The sequence below is a fragment of the Narcine bancroftii genome, chromosome 7 (assembly GCF_036971445.1).
Source record: "Narcine bancroftii isolate sNarBan1 chromosome 7, sNarBan1.hap1, whole genome shotgun sequence".
NCBI lineage: Eukaryota > Metazoa > Chordata > Chondrichthyes > Torpediniformes > Narcinidae > Narcine > Narcine bancroftii.
This window is the reverse complement of record NC_091475.1, coordinates 41,020,520-41,040,703: the sequence shown is the minus strand read 5'-3', so window position 1 is coordinate 41,040,703 and position 20,184 is coordinate 41,020,520. Positions and strand designations below refer to the sequence as shown.

The following is a 20,184-nucleotide window of genomic DNA, read 5'->3' as shown; positions in this document are numbered from 1 at the left end:
CCCTTACTAATGTAGAGATGATGATGAGATGAACCAAAGGTTATCTATACCTTGCATAACAAGTTTGACATGAATCGGCATGTAAAGCAACCAAACAACAGGCAAATCACAGTCCCATTAACACAGAAATTTAATTCAATTTTTATTTCTTTTTGCTTAAATTTGCTAAAGAAACAAAAAATGTGTCTGAATAGGAAGGAAGTTTATGAAAGGTAATATACTAAGGCTGACATTTTGCAATCTCCTTTCATGCACATTGAAGGGGCATCTTCAGAGCAAATCAGCCAACCACTGATCCCCAGGGGCTGAACAAGATTAGAAAGTTACCATCTGGAGGTCATTGCAGGGTCACGTGGGATGAGAAACTACAGAAATGTAGTCATGAGGTTATCAGATCTACAGAAAGTGAGAAATAGAAATGTCAAGAAGAGAGGTTGATAAGAATGCGGTAAATATACACATATATAAAATGCACTGGTGTAGAAGGACATGCTATATTTGCAGACTTTATATTAAGATATATATAAATGGTACAATATGTAAAGTCGACTATATGCAAAGATTGGCAATCATTCAGCCAAATATTGTCCCGTAACTTCCTGCCTCTGGAATAAATGCAAACATTTTGAGGATGCATGGAAGTCGTACAATCTTTCTATGCCCCTCCTGGCACAATAGCAAAGCCTTGGACATGTAAACAGTGGGATAGGGTGGGGAGAGAGAACAAGATTTGCCCACAATTCACCAGAATCTACTATGATTGACCCTTAGGCTTATTCAGCTGTCAATAATTCTGAATATCTCTGACACTCTTACAATTCAAATAATCAAAATATATTTCTTTACGTTTTTTCTAATTTTATTAAAAGTAAAAGCACAAAAGTATTTGAGTTTAAGAGTTTAAATAATTTAACATAACTAAATTTAGGAACTCACTGACCATGCAGTGATTCTCTATTCAAGTGGAGTCCGCTATATAATCGCTGAGGATCAGACACGTGCAGGTGGAAGAAAGGTTGACAGAGAACTGTTGTCAATTCCCTGTAAAGTCCTGTCCAAAAGTACTTGAGAGAAGAAATAGCAAACCCCAGCTGGGACGGATGGAGTCAGGAACAACAAAGTGGCAAACAGGTCAATGCAGTCGAGCAAGGTTAAAAAGTGAGTATAATGAATCACAAAAAGAACAAGCTATTAAAGTGCACTCAGCTCTTAAATCATCTTATAAATTCTCTGTGCACACATTGCTTTACATCCATACCATTGTGTGCTACAGCCAAATATTTGCAGAGGAAGAGAGTGTATTTCAATATATCATCCTTCACTCACAGAGAGAGACTGACTTCAATGGTGGGTGGAAAATGGTCACTAAGGAACACAAGTAAAAACAGGCAGGATTAGGCCACTCAGCCCCTTAAGATTGCCCTTTCATTCCATGGTGACTTGCCCATACCTCATTTCTGTCCTTGTTTCACATATCTCTCAATTCCCTGATCTTTGAGATATTTATCTACCACCTTTTTAAATGCCCCTGTGATCTAGCATCTCCAACCCACCAGGGAAGAGAGTTCCAGGGATACAAAACTGTCTACAAGAAGAAATGCCTATGCATCTTTTTAAAAAAAAAACATTGTCCTTTTTTGTTCCTTGATGCAAGGTTCTCTTACTACTGAAAATGATGCAACATCTCCCTTGTCATACCTCCTGAAAAATCATTCCTCATTCTTCTAAACTCCAAAGATTACAAATCCAACTTCATCAGCCACTAATGAAAAAGCAGTCTTCCTGGTAACCTCCTAATGAAGAGTGGTGAGCAGACTGGGCAAGAGCTGGAGAATGTGCTTCAACATTGGTAGTGTGACAAGCGTTGTCTTAATAAATGCCTTGTTTCTCTGGGTTGATTTAATGATCTGCCCTTTCTTTGTTGTTCATGTTATCCCAACTGTATCTCTCAAACAAGTATTGCAGCTGTTTGCTTCAGCATTTATCAGCCCAGGGACCAGGCAGTCAGCAGGCACTGAAGCTGATGAAGGGTTAGGTGCTGCTGAGCAGAGGGGCTGCCTCACCATGGGCTCCTTTCAGTGTCAGTTCCCAGCTTCCAGAACAAGCTGTGGATGAACTGTCCAGTTACAGGATTTGTCAGTGTTTCTTGGTGATTCATTGCCATCCATTTCCCTTCTGGAAGTCACTCTTTAATCTGAATCTACTCCATTAATTAGGTTGTTCTTCTCAGCTAAGAACAGCTTTCCTGTATCGTGCAATATTTCCTCATCTCCTCTCTCTGGTTCTTACGCCACTTACGTCAAACTGTGGTTACTGACCGTATGAGAGGTCAGGGCTTGGGGTTTCCCGGCGTGGATGAGTATTGGGACCACAAATCCTTCTTCCCTCACTACCAATAATATTAAGGAGACATGAGTTGACACCATCTTCATTTATTTAAATTGCTGCAAACATCCTGACCCAATGGGAACAGTTCTCACTCTCTACATTGTGCACACTATCAAAACATTTCTTTATTCTGAAGGATTGAATTCTCCTTTAACCATCCTTGTTCTGATTCCCCTGTCTTGATGCCACTAGATGTCATGATATCACATTTTAGGCTCTGTGCCTTAAGAAAAGGTTGGTTGAGGTATTGTAACTATCAGAATTTCATGTTTTCTAAGTGATGATTAGAATTAAATATCTGGGAACAAAATGGAATTGAATTTCTCAAGCTGAATGCAATGACTTCATTATGCATTTAGCATTTAAGGAGGGATTTCTAACCATTTAACTATCCAGTGTTGGAAATTTCATAAATAATGCAATTATGAAATATTTGTTTTTCAATATCAGGACAGTCATTTAAAAAATTGCAAGAAAATGCAATTTCTCAGAACCCTGAGGAATTTTTGCAAGTCACCTGAATCCCTAAACAACGTTGATGGATAAACGATTGAAAGTATCCGACAGGGTACGTCACTGCGTGGTACCCAATACTGCGAGAAACTGCTAAAGGTTGTGAATATGGCTCAGACTATCACACATGCCCTCGTCTCCATTGGCTCCATCTTGAATGAGCCTCATAATAGTAAAATTATGCTGCCTTTTCTGTGTACCAACTCATTGCTCTGTAATTCTGCGCCTGTACTGCGTTCTACTTGAACTGTGCATGAGGTGTCTATAGCAGGACTGCTCACAAAACAGACTTTCTCACTGCACCTTGGTGCAAATGAACTTAAACTTGTTTTTAACTGATACTGACAGACCAAGAAAACTGTTTTATCCCTTCTCACAACTTGCAGCTAATTCAGGCTTCAACACCTGACACACATGTATCAAGTCTCTGCTAATACCAAGGCACTGGTCAACACATGAGAGCTTTCCCGGTGCTTGTGATCCAGTGAGTATAGAAACTCCTGTGAGTGAGTGTTTGAAATGTATATGCAGCCATTTCATATCTGAAAGACTTGACATTAAGGCTAAGTGGACTCCTTTCATTGTTTAATTAGTTAAGCAGGTATGTGAATCAAAGAAAGAATTGTTGACAGTTCAGTTTTGGTTTTTTTCCTTTTATGTGTGCTTAACATGAATGCAAAATCATTTGATAAGATAAGTTGCCCTTTCTCCATCCTCTCCAAATTTGCACTCTTCTGTTAGTTCCATCGCAGAGTTCATTGTTGGCATTGACATGACTGGGTTACCGATCGAGAGAACACATGCATTCAAAAAGTGCTGGGGCCTGTCTGGGGATTTGAATACTTGCTTTAAAACCACGACTACCTCAACAAAATGACCATGAAACTGTCAGGCTGTTGTTAGAAACTCGCCTGCTTCAAAAAGCCCTTTAGAAGATGTGGTCTGGCAGGCCCTTCACCTGACGCTGGTCTCATCTGAAGCAGGTTGAATTGTAATTGTGGGCTAATGGCCAAGACTTATCATAAAATGGTTGAAATAATCAGCAGATCAAGAAGCCTCAAAAAGAGGGAAATCGTCCTGATGCTTCAGGTCAATGAGACCTTTTCCGATTTTTTAAAAATCCACTCTGTTGGTGTCTGATCTAATAACATTAATAATACTTATTTTAATCTTCAAACTCCATCTATTTTGCTTTTGACATTCAAGTAGCTGGAAAGTATAACAACTTGTGAAATTAAAATTTTCTCAGCAAACCAGGGACGTTACCCCCGGCCATTGACTTTGTGCCCTGAGAATGGGTGAAAGGAGAGCAGACAGACTTTACCTGAGCTGAAGTTCTCATACCCACTTTCTAAGGCATCCTCTCAAAGGGCTTACCTCCTTGTTCTTTCCTTAAAATAGGGCTAGATTCACCTTTTTTTTAAAAAAAAGGTGGTGCAGCGGAGATTTCATATTCCCAGTTTCTCTGGGAGAAACATCATGGAATTTGGGCCTCTGAACCGTGAGGGATACAATTCCTTCTCTCACCGAGCTAGAGCCAAACTTCCATCGCTCCATTCTCTCCTCTTCTGCAACAAGCGAGAAAGGGGCAGGTATAGGGTAAAAATCCTAACATGGTTGAAGGCTAACTAGACTCCAGCAAGAATATCTAGAGTATAAGTTCAGCAGGGAGATCGTAAAATGTAAGAGCAGAATTACATTGAGTCTACCCTGCCATTTGAATCATTGAGATCTGTTTTGTCTCAACCCCTTTCTCCTGCCTTCTTGGTGTAACCTTGGACACCCTTAAAAATCAAGAATCCATCAACCTCCATTTAAATCCACCCAATGACTCGGCCTCAACAGCCATCTGCGGAAAGGAATTCCACAGATCCAGCACCGTCTGCCTGAAGACACTCTTCCTCATCTCATGTACCCCCCCCCCCCAGTCCTAGACTCTCCCACTACTAGAAAGCCCACTGCAATCTAAAGATCAGGAGGAGGTCGAGGAAGGGAGAGATTGTGCGAGTAAGAGAGCTTGCATATGAAGGAAGCTAATGGGGAAATAGATCATTGGAGAAAAGGGAGTTGAGGAAGGAGGATGTTAGGAGAGGCAAGAGATTTGGGGTTCCAAGGGACATTGGGGAACATTGAATTTCAAAGGGAATGGAGATGATGACGCAGAAACACTGCAGAGGGAGGGAGAGTGAGAGAGTGATTGTAGCAGGTTTGTGGAAGAGGACTGGTCAAAGCACCACTGTGTCTCCTGGTCAGAAACCCACCTAGAAATGAAGCCTGACAGCTGAATCTGGCAGCTTCTACCTCCCTCTAGATCTCTTGCACTGTTAAGACTCACTGACAATCATTAAATCTACATTTTTTTTTAATTTTTTATTATTAAATCTACATTGATGAGACATGAAGCCTTAAAATTTTCAAAATAGTGAACCCACCTTTTTGTAGACTGTAAAATTAAAACCCCTCCCATTTACATTGAGAGGGTTTAAAATGATCCTCTGCATGGTGTCATTTGTTTCAAATTCTTGCTTGTTTTTAGTCATTAAAGTTTGAGAAATTAATATAGCAATGATTCAGTTTCAGAAGCATATTTTTCAACTTTGCATGTCTTGGCCAAAATAATTGGAGTTCTGTTAGAGATGGGCTCTTTAATTGTCAGCATTTTTGCCTCAAGATCATTTTGCTGACAAAATAGATACTTTATCCATAAAATATTGCAAATGTGTGTAAAAGGAGCTTTCACTATGGTGACAAGGTCATGCCTTTGAGCCTCTCTCTGGATATAATAGCTATAGGGGTTGGCACTTAATGTATTGGCACAGTGCTGTATCTGAGTTGCCAGCCTTTGGATGTGATATCTCAAGTGGATATAAAAAGTGCCCTAGCACAAATCTGCAGAGCTGCCCTCCAAAATGTTCAGGCCTGTAAAGTTCATCATCCATCTAACATCAGTGAAGACATCATCTGATTGTTTATTTCATTGCTGTTCCTGGCTTCATTCCACATGCAAAATGCCCGTTGCATTCACTGGTGTTGTGGCAAGGCTGACACCTCTGCAGCACCTGCAACTTCAGCTTAAGTTTTCCTGATTTGCAGGTTTGATGCCCAATAGCCAAGAGCATCTGGAGTTCCAGATCACCACTGATTCCAACTCATGATGCTGATAGAGGCCCAGCTGGTGTCAAAGAATCTTGAGTTCCAAGTTAAAATCTTATCATCTGAAATATGCAAGGGCTTCTGGACACCAGTCGATGTCTGGTTTACTGTTTGCAATCAGCATATTATCGTAGAAGCCTGTCCTAATTTAGATTGGAACATGGTTGCAAACACCCGATAGTGCTCAAGTCCAAGGAATAGCACCCTAATTGTGTGGATGTACCTCGTAACGAATCTGCTCACCAGCAGGCTGTCCATTGTGGGGAGGAATCCGATTGAGGAAATGTTTAATATCAGTAAAGGGTGCTCCAGGTTAAAACACTGGAAGTCACTTTTGCCATTTTCAAACGTCACTGCTGCTTTCAGACGTGCTCCGGCAGCCGGAGTGGTGGCCCATTTTCAAGCTGCAACCACGCAGCCTGCAGGATTCGTTCACAGTGGGCGGCTACAGCTTTGTACAAGGCCACTACCATTTGGTTGTTTGCAGTCTCCTTGCAGTGTGTGCATGAAAAAGAACTTGGCACCAACCTTAAAATGATAGAACAACTACATCCTTACAGTTAATGGAGCTGTGCTCCTCTTACAGAAAGGGAATCTGCACCCTTACTGTAAAATGGAACAGTCTCTTTAACTGTAAGGGTGTATGCAAATTATATATATTTTTTACATAGATTCATATGTGTATGTGGGTGTATCTATGCCTAGAGACACAAATGCATATTGATTACCATATTTACTGTAACAGGACTGGTATGAGGACTTGCAGTTTGAGGAGCTAAGAGAAAGTGAACTTATTCACCCCAAGGCACAGGAGGGTTATGCACTGTGGTTTGGAGAAACAGTTTTGTCTGAGTCAATATGTGCAGGCAGGTGATAACAAACTTGAAGAGAGATTTGTGTGGTATTTTGAGGGATTCTGTGAGGAGAAGCTGCATTCTCTGACGGGAGTCTTAGGAACAGATACAAGAACAGCATGAGATTGGGGAGGAATAAATTTAGATAACAGGTTATGTGAATTAAAGTGGCGCAGAAGATGGAGGGCAGGTCCCATGGCAACTTGCCATAAAATTGGGTGTGTGGGAGCCCTGCTAAACTGGGAAAGGGGCAGAGTTTGAAGGACATTCAAAGAGCTGGCACAGTTAGCTAGCACCGTTCTTTTATTGGCCTTGTCTGAGTCTCTGAATCCATCTGAGTAAATTGCAGAGATTACATCTGAGATAATTGTTCCTCATTTCTGGCTTCGCTCAGATGGCATTGCTCCCTTCTCCATGTTAAAAAGCTGAGGGTTCAAGACCTAATCCAGAGATTTGTGGGCATAATTTAAGGCAGACTTTCCCTGTTTGTTTAACAAATAATTATTGCAATACATTCCAGATTTTTAAAGGAGCATTTAAGGCAAAAAGAATGAGGGAGCATAAGCCATAATAAAACCATAACTTTGGGGTCACGTTTGAGAATATCTGAGTTTGGCAAAAATATATTCTGGAGTTCATATTTTGAAGCTCCCTTTGCCAATGATCCCTTACAATTTCCAGTATCGACAGTTCCCTGGGAAGCAAATACTATTATTCCCTGCATGGTACTGTCCAGGGTGAAGTTTCTCAAATGAAGTTAAACTGATGACCCATCTACCTTCTCGTATTGGTTCCAATTGAACCACAATACAATCCAAAGTACACCAGGTTTTTTCCCCCCAAAGTTTGGCCATCTTCTCAGGCCATTGTTTATTTGTGGCTTGTGGCTCAATTTATTTGTCTCCTTTACTGTTTTCTAGGGTAATTGATACTGGTTAACATTGTCTGCATCTTATCATAGACGTTCTCTCCATTTCCCCTTTCTGCAATTTAAAACACTCTAGTCCTCTCACTATTCCAGGAATAATGAAGGTCTTGGACTTGAATGTCAGCCCTGCTTCTCTCCCTGTCAATGCCCAAGACGTGCTGAGCACTTTCTGTGTTTGGTCGAACCGTATTGTTCTGAGAGTCAGGAAGAACTATTTTTTAAGATCTGGAAGGTTGAAAGCACTGTTGGTGAATTTAGTGAGTTCCACTCATCTTAATATGGCGTTGGTTCACGACCAACATAGAGAATGAACTCACTGAAAAATGTGGAGGTGATTTTTCCAAAGGCATCAGGCACCCAAAAATTTACACTAAGTTGGTCTACTTTGGGTTAAGTCAATTCTCAACAGCACAGGCTGCTGTTGACAATATTCTGGGAGTGAATTTGTGCGGCCCTGTTAGCGGAGCGGTGAGCGCAACACCTTTGCAGCGCCAGCAAAGCGGGACCTGGGTTCAAATCCCATGCTGTCTGTAAGGAGTTTGTACGTTCTCTCTGTGCCTGCATGGGTTTTCCCCGGAGGGGTCTGGTTTCCTCCCACTGTTTGAAATGTACTGGGGGTGTATGTTAATTAAGTGCAAGTTTGGTGGTATGAACTCTTGGGCCAAAATGGTTTGTTACTATGCTGTATGTCTAAATTAAAACAAATTACATTAAATTTATGAATTCTACATGGTGTCTCATTCATTCTTGCTTGGGAGTTGTCCAATGGACTCGTCCAGTTCAATCTAGTGGTAATAAGACAATGTGCCCTTGGGGAAGATATAACCAAGTGTGTAATAAAATTACAAAGTCCTTGTGAAGAATGCATCAACAATTCCAATGCAACTCATAACTAACCATAAATGTACTCACTCTACATCTCCTGCACTACTTCAAAATGCTGTTCACAAGATGTCAGTGGCTAAAGAAGGCCAATTAGCTCATTTAATCCAGAACAAGGCGGTCTCGCCCACAATGGGGAGTCACGGGGGCATGATGTTCTGGTGAGGCATCCTACAAAAAGATTAAGGGCAGAGAATAGCTTTCATAGTTGTGTGCAAAAGGTGGCAGACATTACTCTTGTGGCCAGTGAAGATTCTTGCCCCATATGGCACAATGGTGCAGCTAGTGGAACTGCTGTTTCACAGCACCAGTGACCCAAGATTAATCCTGATCTCTGGTTCTCTCTGTAATGTTCGCACATTCTCCCCATGAGTTTCCTCTGAATGCTCTGGTTTTGTCCCATGTCCCAAGGATGTGTGTGTTGGTATGTTAACTAACGACCATTGTAAATTGGCCCTGGTGTGTAGGTAAGTGGCAGGGAATGGGTTTGATAGGTTACTCTGTGAGTTGGCCTCCTCTATGTCTGAAATAAAAAAAGCAAAAATGACAGGGCCCACCATCCATAGCAGGACGCCCATTAGAAATGAAACTGCCTGACACAGTCATCCACGCTTTCTCTGCAATGGCTTCATGATTTTCATTTTCAACTTGACTGCCAAATGCTTCAACCTGTAACTACATTACATTTCTTCTCTCAACAGCAAAGTCTGGAGACCAACTTGGCCAGTCTAATCAAGAGGAACAATGAACTGGAAACGCTAATGGGTAGACTAATCCAGACTTGTCAGCATGTAGAGGTGAGTGCCTCCTGCAATAACATTCGGACATAATTCTGTGAAGAGCGGAACTAAATAAAGTCTGGACTGATGGGATTTCAAAGCATAAGATAATGTCCGAAATCAGACCATGAGAATGCATCAGAAAGTATGAATAGCTTTACATTTTGATAACATGATCTGTGTGATGGAGGCAAACAACTAGTGTAAGCTTTTAAGAATGCCACGGGGGAATGAGAGCTGGAGCTGTCAGGTTAACATAATTTAGCAAGTATTAAAGAGCTTGTGTATGAATTATCACAAGAATGGGAGATTCATCTGTAAGAAGTCCAGTTGATGTAGTATCTATTATTTTCTTTAGTGGTCTCTCCTTTTTATTTTCAATAGTTAATTTCAAATTCTCAACAATCAAAACAGAATCTCCATGCTGCACTGGTTAAAATGAGCTTGAGTTCACATTTTACTCCACACTGTCTAAGTGTGCTGTTCAAATGAACATGAGAATGAAGAGCAGGAGAAGTCTGCCCCACCATTCAGTAGGATCATGGCAAATCTAATCTTGGCTTTGGCTCCATTTTCTCGTAACCTTTGATTCCCTTGTAAAAATCTGTCTCTCTTGGCCTTTAATGCACTCATCGATACTGCCTCTGCAGGTCTCTGGGTCAGAGCGTTCCAAACACTCGTGACCCTCTGAGATAAGATTTCTCATTTGTCTCAAGCAGCCGACCTCTTTATTTTGAAACCCAGTTTCTAAACCTCCCACCCCCCCCCCCCCCCCCCAGCCCTGAAAAAAAATCCTCAGCGACTTTGTCAACTCCTCAAAATCTTTTAAGTTGGACCGGACCCAGTCTGCTCCACCTTCTTTCCTACACTGGCTTCTTCATCTCAGGATGTACCTGGGTGCATTCTAGAGAACCTATGTGCAGGAATTCACTGTCGATGTCCTAATCCTTTCTCTCTCTCCCCCCCCCCACCTCAGTTTTCCTGCTTGGAACACCTGTGTATTAGTGAGGTCATCATCATGTGAACCAAGACCATCACTCTCAATACAGTATGGTTGACAGCCCCCACACTGATGTATGGGGGTGGGGGAATGCTTATGGGTGCTTCCTGCTCAGGCCAGAGGTAACCCTCACTGGTTAGTGAGCTGGTACTTGCAGGTATCACAGTGAAAATATTGGTTGGTTGGAGGAAAGCAGATGAACCAAATGAATTCCCTATTTTAAGGTGAAATCTGTGGAGAAGGCATTGCCAAAGGATATTTAATAGGCATGTCAGATTCTTTAGAATAATTGTGAATCTTCAGCATAATTTAACACACATTAATAGTTTATTAAAAATATTCTCGGGCACATAGAAATTAATCCAATCCTTCCCTTCGATGTCAGTGCACATTCCCAGCAGATCTCCAGGCATGTTGAAGCTATGATGACATGTTCCATTAGTAGATCAAGACACGATGAATAAAATAAATTGCAATATAAATATTCCTGTTGGACTTGGATTACTCTGTTGGAGATAAGAAATGTACCATACTTCCCAATATTATGTCTATTCCCCAGCTAAAGCAGTATGTATCCTGTCTGCCTTCTTGACCACCTTATCTATCTCTTATGCTGCCTTCATGATCATGGGCATCAAGGTCTCTCGGGCCTTCCGTGCTTCCTGTTTATGTCCGAGCCCTGTTCGTTCTCCCAGAATGCATTACTTCACAAATTCCCCTCCTGTTGCTCTGTTCATGTTACCAGCTCATCAATTGCATACTGTAATGGAACAGCCTCCTCATTATCCACAACACTTCCAATCTTCATGCCACCTGCAGTTTTATTTATCAGATCTCCTCCATTCACATCCAGATTGTTCGTCTGTTGAACCCCACATTGCTAGTTACAGACTTCCATATGCCAAAATACACCCTCAGCCTCCAATTGCCCAGCCAGTTTTGGATCCCATGAGTTCTTACCCTTTGAAGTGGTCTCCCATGTGGGATTTTGCCAAAGGTTGATCTGGAAGCAACATCAACTGAACAATCCTCAATTATACCTCTTTGAAAAGTTAGTCAAGTGGGTCACCCGGGCTATGCTGACTATCCCTGATTATTCCTTGACACTCCACGTGTAAATTCTGACCCTCAGAATTATTTTCTGATAATTTCCCTACCACTCTATTAGATTTATTGGCCTGCCATTTCCTGACTTCTCCCTGCTGCCCTTTTTCAATGGAAGGACAATATTTGTAATCATTCAATCATCTGCCTCCTCTTCTGTGACCAAAATTTGAACATTTTTTCAGGAATCCAGCAATCTGCTTGTTTGTTTCCCAGAATAGTATGGGATATATCGCATCATCCTGGGCACATCCATCATATCCATCTTTAAGCCAAAAAGACTTATGATAGGTTCTCTTTTTTAATTAATAATTGATATAAAATTCCAACCACCCCCTCCCTGACTTCTCCAATTCCAGAACTTTGTTAATTGTGAACACAAATTAGGGTATTTATTTAAGACTTCACCTCCATCATCTGGCGTAGATTTCCGTTTTGGTCCCTTTCTTGGCTTATTCATCCCCTGATATTACTTCACATTTAAAGTGCCTTGGGCATATTGGTGCCACCTTTCACTCTCAGGGCTGTTCGCTTAGTATTTTATTTCCGAGTCATTCCTACTGGCCCCAAGTAGATGTATCTGCAAGTAGCTGCTCCTTTTACACTTTTGAATGATCCTGTCATAACAAATTTAAAACATTCTTTCACCAATTCTGACCCTTATGTTGGGAACCCTCCTGTCTCCATAACTGCTCTCCCACAGAACCTCTCTCTACTTGCCTGGCTACATTCCTTTTCTTTTTAAAATATTTTACAATAGAAAAGTTGAACAATACAGTTATGAAATGTGCTACAAGACCAAGAAGATAAAATAAGTTACAAAAATAATCATAAGTAAGAGTTCCAAAGCACAGTCATGAGAATAAGAACGTAACAAAGCAAATTAAATTTCAAAACCCCTTCCCCTAAACAAGGTTGAAAATTAGCATTAAAATAAAATAATCCTAGAGTGGGACAGCACCATGCCAAAATTCCACATTAACACTAAATCATAAGGTTATGGTAGTGGTCCATCAACGAGCCCCATATCATGTGGAATTTAATATTTGCCTGGATTCCTAAAGATTAGATGCACACTCCATCTTATCCAGTAGGACTATCTACGTCCTGGCATAAAAGACTCTGCTGATGCTCCCTCAAAGCCTTTCTCATTGAGGCTATCCCAGTTAATATTTGGGAGGTTAAAATCCCCAGCGACCATTCGGCAATTATTTGATCATTTCTCTAGATTTGCCCTCATCAATCTACTGCTGAATGTTTGGAGGCCCATTGTACACACGCTGGCAAAGTGATCACCCTCTTGCTGCTTCAGCAGATAACAACTTCTGACTTTTTATTTTGAATATTTTATTTATAATTTTCCACTCAAACTCCAACAATTGTCAATATCATTAATATCATTATCAACAATCATCTCATAGAGTTTGTTATTTTTATCCCCTTGTCTCCCCCCCACCCCCCCCACTTCCCCAATCATTGAACACTTAACACCAGACTAATTATACTTAGAATAACCAAAACACTCACACAAAGATATGAAACTTATATTTGGGGGAAATTATGGGGTTGTCGCATCATGGCGGTCAGCGCATAGGCTGCCTTCCTTTTTCTGTGGCTTTCCCTGGTTAGAATAGGATGGACCCCCTCCAGTCCCCCACCATTTGGGGGCTGGGAGTTGGGTGGTGAGGCAAGGCGGTCCACACTATAATTGTGCCCCTTTGTAGTTTAAGTAGAGCTGCCAGACCTTCAAAAAGGTACTGTATTGTTTCCTTAGGTTGTAGATAATTTTCTCCAGGGAAACGCAGCTCTGCATTTCTGTGTTCCAGCGTTCAATGTTCAGGTAGGAGTTGGATTTCCAGGCATCTGCTATGTACTTCCTGGCTATCGCCAATGCAATCATAATAAATTGAATATGAAATTTGGACAGCTTCATTGTAAACCTTACATCCATGATGTTTCCCAACTGGAACAGCTATGGGTCCTGTGGGAATTCTTTACCTATGATGTTTTTTTTCCAGGGCTTTGCCCAATTCTACCTAAAAGGGTCTCAGCTTGACATGTCCAGGTTGCATACACAAAAGTTCCTTTCGCAATGCTGCATCTAAAACAGTGGTCTGATCATTCAGGTTTAGATCTGTTCAATTTTTGCCACATGAGGTACAGCTTGTGTAGAAAATTGATTTGTACTGGCCTGTACCACCCATTGATGACTGCAGTCGTGCTGGCCTGGCACAGATCAGTCCAGCACCGTTCATCAATCGTTATTCCCAAGTCCAACTCCCACCTCTGCCTCGACTTGTCAAGGCTGGTTTAGGGCCTTCCGTTTGGAGCAAAAAAATACATTGCTGAAATGAACTTCCGCGTTCTCCCCCTTCAAATCATGGCCTCTATGTCACTGCACGCTGGTAGGGCTATAGTTAAACATAGTCTGTCCTGTAAAGAATATCTTATTTGAAGGTAGCAGTGAAACATCTTATTTGATAAATTATACTTATTCCTAAATTGCTCCAATGACATTAACCGCCCCTGCTTATAACAGTGTTCCACATACCTGACACCTTTACTATGCAAGGTGTCCAGGATCTTGTTACCCACTATCAATGGTATTAATCTATTTGGAGTCAGGGGCATTTTTTGGAGACAGCCCTATTTTGATTCCTACATATTGGTTAATTTTATTCCAAATGAGAATTATTTGTTTTAATATGGGGCTGCCTTTCTTCTCTGATAGTAATTTAGCATCCCATTTATTAGTAAAGTCCTCTGCTTTACGTGCAAGTTGATTTACACCCAGGATGGTACATCTTCCCCCTCAAAGAGGGAGGTGATGTATCTCTACTGTGCTGCCCAAGAATATTTTCTAAAGTCTGGCATTCCCAATCCGCACAAACTATAATCCCAGGTCAATTTTTCCATAGAGACCCTGGTTACCTTTCCATTCCATAGGAATCTCCTCACTCCTGAAAGTAAATTTTTGAAGAATCCTTGGGCAGTGTCTGAAAGAGATGCTGGAGTTTTGGCAACACATTCATCTTAAGACAGTTAATCCTGCCTACTAATGTTATGGGCAGGGACATCCATCTATTTAAATCCTCCTCAATGTTCCCAAGCAAGGGGGAGGGGTAATTTAACATACAAGTTATTCAAATTATTATCTATTCAAATTCCCAGATATTTGATCCCACTTTGCAGCCACTTTAGTTGACTATTTTCTTGATATTGGCTGTAATCCCCCTTCATAAGTGGTATGATTTCACATTTATCCCAATTGATCTTATACCCAAAGATCTCCCCATAGTCACCCAGAGTGGAGTGCAGCTTGGGCAACAAGTTTGCCAGGTCTGACAGATATATCAGAACGTCATCAGCGAACAAATTGATTTTATGCTCTTCCTAGCCTGTTCGGAAGCCTTTAATGTCTGGATCCTGATGAATGGCCTTGGCTAATGGCTCCTTGGCCTAGTACAAACTAAGCTGGGGATACCGGGCAACCCTGCCTACTTGATCTTGTCAGCGGGAATGTTGGAGAAGTTTGTCCATTAGTCACAAATGTAGCCTTGGGCTCATGGTAAAGTGCCCTTATTCAATTTATAAAAGTTGGCCCTAGCCCCAATTTTCACAGCACTTTAAATAAAAAGTCCCACTCCAACCTGTCAAATGCCTTTTCTGCATCCAGGGCCAAAGCTCTTGTTCCTGTTTTGTGCCAGATGCATGATAGTCAACAATCTGCCAATGTTGTCCACCACCTGTCTTTTCTGTACAAAGTCCGCACGGTCCTTATTTATTAGCTTTGGCAAATGTTTCATTAATCTATTTTCCAGGGCTTTGGCCAGTATTATAATCTGTGATTAACAGAGAAATGGGTCTATAAGAAGATGGCATTAGCAGATCCTTGTCTTTTTAAGTATTGTCCTAATGATTGCTGTCAAGAAAGATTCTGAGAAGGTTTGGGTCTCCATTGCCTGGTCCACCACCTCCATGTAAAGAGGCATCAGTAAATCTTTGAACTCTTGATAGAACTCAGGTGAAAACTCATCCTCCCCTGGAGACTTGTTAGTTTGCAGTGCTTTACCTATCTCCTCTTCTGTGAAGGGAAGATCTAACCCTTTTTCTTCTGGGTCTAAACTTGGCAGTTCTAATTTAGACAGGAACTCATTAGTTTTATTAGACCCTCCCATTAGTTCTGATTTATATAGACTTCATTAAATTTATTAGTCTCATTAATTGCTTTTGGTTTACATGAGATCTTGCCACTCCCAGTTTGTATCGCATTGAGCGTCCTCGAGGCCTGTTCTGTCCTCAGCTACCAAGAGAGGACTTTGTGTGCTCTCTCTCCCCCAATTCATAGTGTTTTTGTTTTCACCACATAATGGCCTTTTTCATACTTATCCGGAACCATTGGGGGACAGTGTGTTCCGATTTTTCCGGATTTCGGAAAGCCCACCCGAATTGTGCTGCCATATCCACCACCACCCCCTTCTAGTCGCCCGGCCGCCTCCCCCGACCACAGTCTGCCAGCCGCCCAGACTTCTCCCCTGACCGCCTGGCAGTCTCCCCCAGCCACAGTCCCTCAGCCATCTCCCCTGACCGCAGTCCTTCAGCCACCTGTCCGCCTCCCCCCAACCGTGGATTTTAGATGTCTGGATAAAGGATCGTGTACCTGTACTTCAATTTCTTATTTGTTAGAGCCCTGTAATGGTCTTTTTCTAGGCGAGTTTCTGTTCTAATTTATCTACCTCCCTTATATATTGTTTAACTTTTTTTGTGTACCCAATTATCTGGCCTCTCAAGTATGCATTGAGGTATCCCATACAAGAAATTTATCCAGAGTAGAGGCACAATTGGTCTCACAGAACATGTCTATCTGTGCTCTTATAAAACTACAAAACTCCAGCTTCTTTAACAGCAAGGTATTAAGATGCCACCTATATACCATATCCTGCTTCTCTGGCATTTCTATTGTTAATAATAGGGGTGACGATGCGCTCTAGTATTTGCCAAAGCCCTTTCCTGCTCACGGTGTCGAAGGCTTTGGTGAGGTCAACAAAGGTGATGTAGAGTCCTTTGTTTTGTTCTCTGCATTTTTCTTGGAACTGTCTGAGGGCAAAGACCATGTCAGTAGTTCCTCTGTTTGCGCGAAAGCCGCACTGTGATTCTGGGAGAATATTCTCGGCGACACTAGGTATTATTCTATTTAGTAGAATCCTAGCGAAGATTTTGCCTGCAATGGAGAGCAACGTGATTCCCCTGTAGTTTGAGCAGTCTGATTTCTCGCCTTTGTTTTTGTACAGGGTGATGATGGTGGCATCACGAAGATCCTGAGGCAGTTTACCTTGGTCCCAACAAAGCTTGAAAAACTCATGCAGTTTGGCATGCAGAGTTTTGCCACCAGCCTTCCAGACTTCTGGGGGGGATTCCATCCATACCTGCTGCTTTGCCACTTTTCAGTTGTTCGATTGCCTTATATGTCTCATCCAGGGTGGGAACCTCATCCAGCTCTAGCCTTAGGGGCTGTTGAGGGAGCTGGAGCAGGGCGGAATCTTGGACTGAGCGGTTGGCACTGAAAAGAGATTGGAAGTGTTCTGACCATCGGTTGAGGATGGAGATCTTGTCGCTGAGGTGGACTTTGCCGTCTGAGCTGCGCAGCGGGCTTTGGGCTTGGGGTGAGGGGCCGTACACAGCCTTTAGAGCCTCGTAGAAACCCCTGAAGTCGCCAATGTCCGCGCTGAGCTGGGTTCGTTTGGCGAGGCTAGTCCACCACTCATTTTGGATCTCCCGGAGTTTGCGCTGAAGATGGCTGCATGCGCGACGGAAGGCTTGTTTCTTCTCTGGACAGGACGGCTTTGTAAGGTGAGCCTGGTGGGCAGCTCGCTTCTTTGCCAGCAGCTCCTGGATTTCATGGCTGTTTTCGTCAAACCAGTCCTTGTTTTTCCTGGAGGAGAAGCCCAGTACCTCTTCAGTGGATTGCAGTATGGTAGTCTTCAACTGATCCCAGAGGGTTTCAGGGGACGGGTCCGTGAGGCGGATTGCATCGTCGAGCTTTGCTTTGAGGTTTGCCTGGAAGTTTCTTCTCGCTTCGTCTGACTGCAGGTTTCCAACATTGAACCTCTTTCTGGGATGGGTCACGTCTCCAGAATGGAGGACCATCGCCTTCCCAAGATCGTGTTATATGGCGAGCTCTCCACTGGCCACCGTGACAGAGGTGCACCAAAGAAAAGGTACAAGGACTGCCTAAAGAAATCTCTTGGTGCCTGCCACATTGACCACCGCCAGTGGGCTGATATCGCCTCAAACCGTGCATCTTGGCGCCTCACAGTTTGGCGGGCAGCAACCTCCTTTGAAGAAGACCGCAGAGCCTACCTCACTGACAAAAGGCAAAGGAGGAAAAACCCAACACCCAACCCCAACCCACCAATTTTCCCCTGCAACCGCTGCAATCGTGTCTGCCTGTCCCGCATCGGACTTGTCAGCCACAAACGAGCCTGCAGCTGACGTGGACTTTTTACCCCCTCCATAAATCTTCGTCCGCGAAGCCAAGCCAAAGAAAGAATAGGGGTGAATAGTCAGAGAGGAGCCTCGCCATGTACTCAGCCTCCATGATCCTACTCTCTATATGGGCTGAAGGCAGGAAAAAAAATCATGTATTGATTTTTCAAAAATGTTGTTTTGAATAGGAGTTGTCCTTCTCCCTGGGATGCTTTCGCATCCATACATCTATCAGATTTAGCTCCTTCATGCAGCCAATGGTAGTTATTTTCTTGGTCGATTTATCTAAGACAGGGTCCCCAAAATGTTCTCCTTTCCTTCTGCTAATTTTTGGAAAGTATCTTGTATAAATTTTTCATCATAGAAATTGGGGCCATAAACATTTACTAAGGTCCAGGATTCTGAATATATCCGACAATGTACCATTACAACTTTCCCTGTTTTATCTGTAGTCACATGCTGCACTCTCACTGGATTGCCACCCCTCCCTTGCCTTTGAGCAAAACAAGGAGGCTATTACCTGACCAACCATCCCCTCTAGCTTTTGGTAATCCTGCTCTGTTAGATGCCTTTCTTGGAGAAAGGCCAAATCCGCCCCCATTTTTTAATGTGTGCCGAGACTCTTTTCCTCTTCACCGACCTCTTCAAACTGTTAACGGTAAAGCTAACGTATTTTATACCTTAGCCATTGCCCCAGGAACTCCCAGACTGGTGCCTCCACCATACCTCAACCCCCCCCATGTTCACCATCCATCCAATCTTCTTCATTCAGCCCCCTGCTCCCACCCACTAGGCCCACGACAAATCCTGGAAATGTCAAACAAACACAAAGACAACTGAACCAAAAAAGACAGGTAGAAAGAAAATCCAACAAGAGAAGGAAAAGGGGAAAAACAACAACAATAACCCTAGCATTGCCACAATTCCCAACCCTTCACCAAATTCCTTTATCCTTTCCATCCTCCTCCTCCTCCTAGCGATCGTTTCTCTCCTGCTGCCGCCATATCCCTCCATTACTCAGCCCCTGTGATCTGCAACTCTCTCTCTTCTACCTTCCTCCCCTACTCCCACCCCAGGGTTCTCCCAGATCCCTTTTCCCATTCCCATTTCACATTCATTTTTTAATTTTGGTTGCGCCAAGATTTTTAAAAATTTACAATGTCTTTACATGGGTTAGTCCCCATGTTTGCTCTCTGCCCCCCCCCCCCCGCCCCCCCCCAAGTACAGGCAGTTATTTGGTGAATTGTTGTGCCTTTTCTTTCCCATGACCCACCCACCCCCCCCCACCCCCATCCGCGGTAATACGACTTTCAGGGTGGCTGGGTACCTCAAGACGCATTCATACCCTTTTTGCTTTACCAGTCTTTTAATTGGCTCAGATTCTTCTTCATTTTAAAAGCGCCACACTAATATCAGGGTGGAAGAATATCTTGTGCCCCTCTATTTCTATTGCTTCCCCCCTCCCCCCTTTCCTTGCTCTGGCTACCACTGCCCCCAAAAGTTTCTCCCTATGCTGGTGGTGTACCAGTTTTATTAGGACTGAACAAGGTTTCTGCCCAGGGCACAGGTTTGGAAGGGGTATTCGATTTGCCCTCTACTCTTCTACCTTTTCCCCCAATATATCTTGCCCCAGTACTTGGGGGAATCCAGTTCTGGAAGAAGTAGGCAAGATTCCTACCCTCAGCCCCACAACTTTAATATTGTTCCTGCAACTATAAATCTCCAGGGGTTCCAGACTCGCTCTCTCTCTCTCCCTTATCAGGGCATTTAACTCCTCCTCCACCCTGCTTAACCTGTCTTAACCCTCCCGCACTCTATCTTCCACCTCCATGATTCTCCCTGTTAAACCTATGAAGGTCACTTGCATTACATTTAATTTCTGGACCATGTCCTGGGCTCTTTTATCCACAGCCTGAAATAGTCTGCTCTCCATATATCCCAGAGCCTTCAACATGACTGTCAAGGAAGGTTCTGAATCCTCTTTACTAAGTGCCATGGCCTCGTGGCATCCACCATTGCCACTGCTGCTGCTTCTGTCTCCCTTGTGGTCTTCCTTCTCCTTGCTGTCATCGCTGCTGCTTGTTGCATCCTGGACCC

General features: G+C 42.8%; 1 protein-coding gene across 3 annotated transcripts in view; it reads left to right on the top strand.

Moving 5' to 3' along the window:
- LOC138738813 (E3 ubiquitin-protein ligase Midline-1) overlaps window positions 1–20,184 on the top strand; it is a 297,248-nt gene that overhangs the window by 227,011 nt on the left and 50,053 nt on the right. For all 3 annotated transcript variants that reach the window (XM_069889801.1, XM_069889802.1, XM_069889800.1), the window contains exon 3: window positions 9,420–9,515. In XM_069889801.1, coding sequence (XP_069745902.1) covers window positions 9,420–9,515 — 96 coding nt within the window. The remainder of the gene's footprint in view (window positions 1–9,419; window positions 9,516–20,184) is intronic.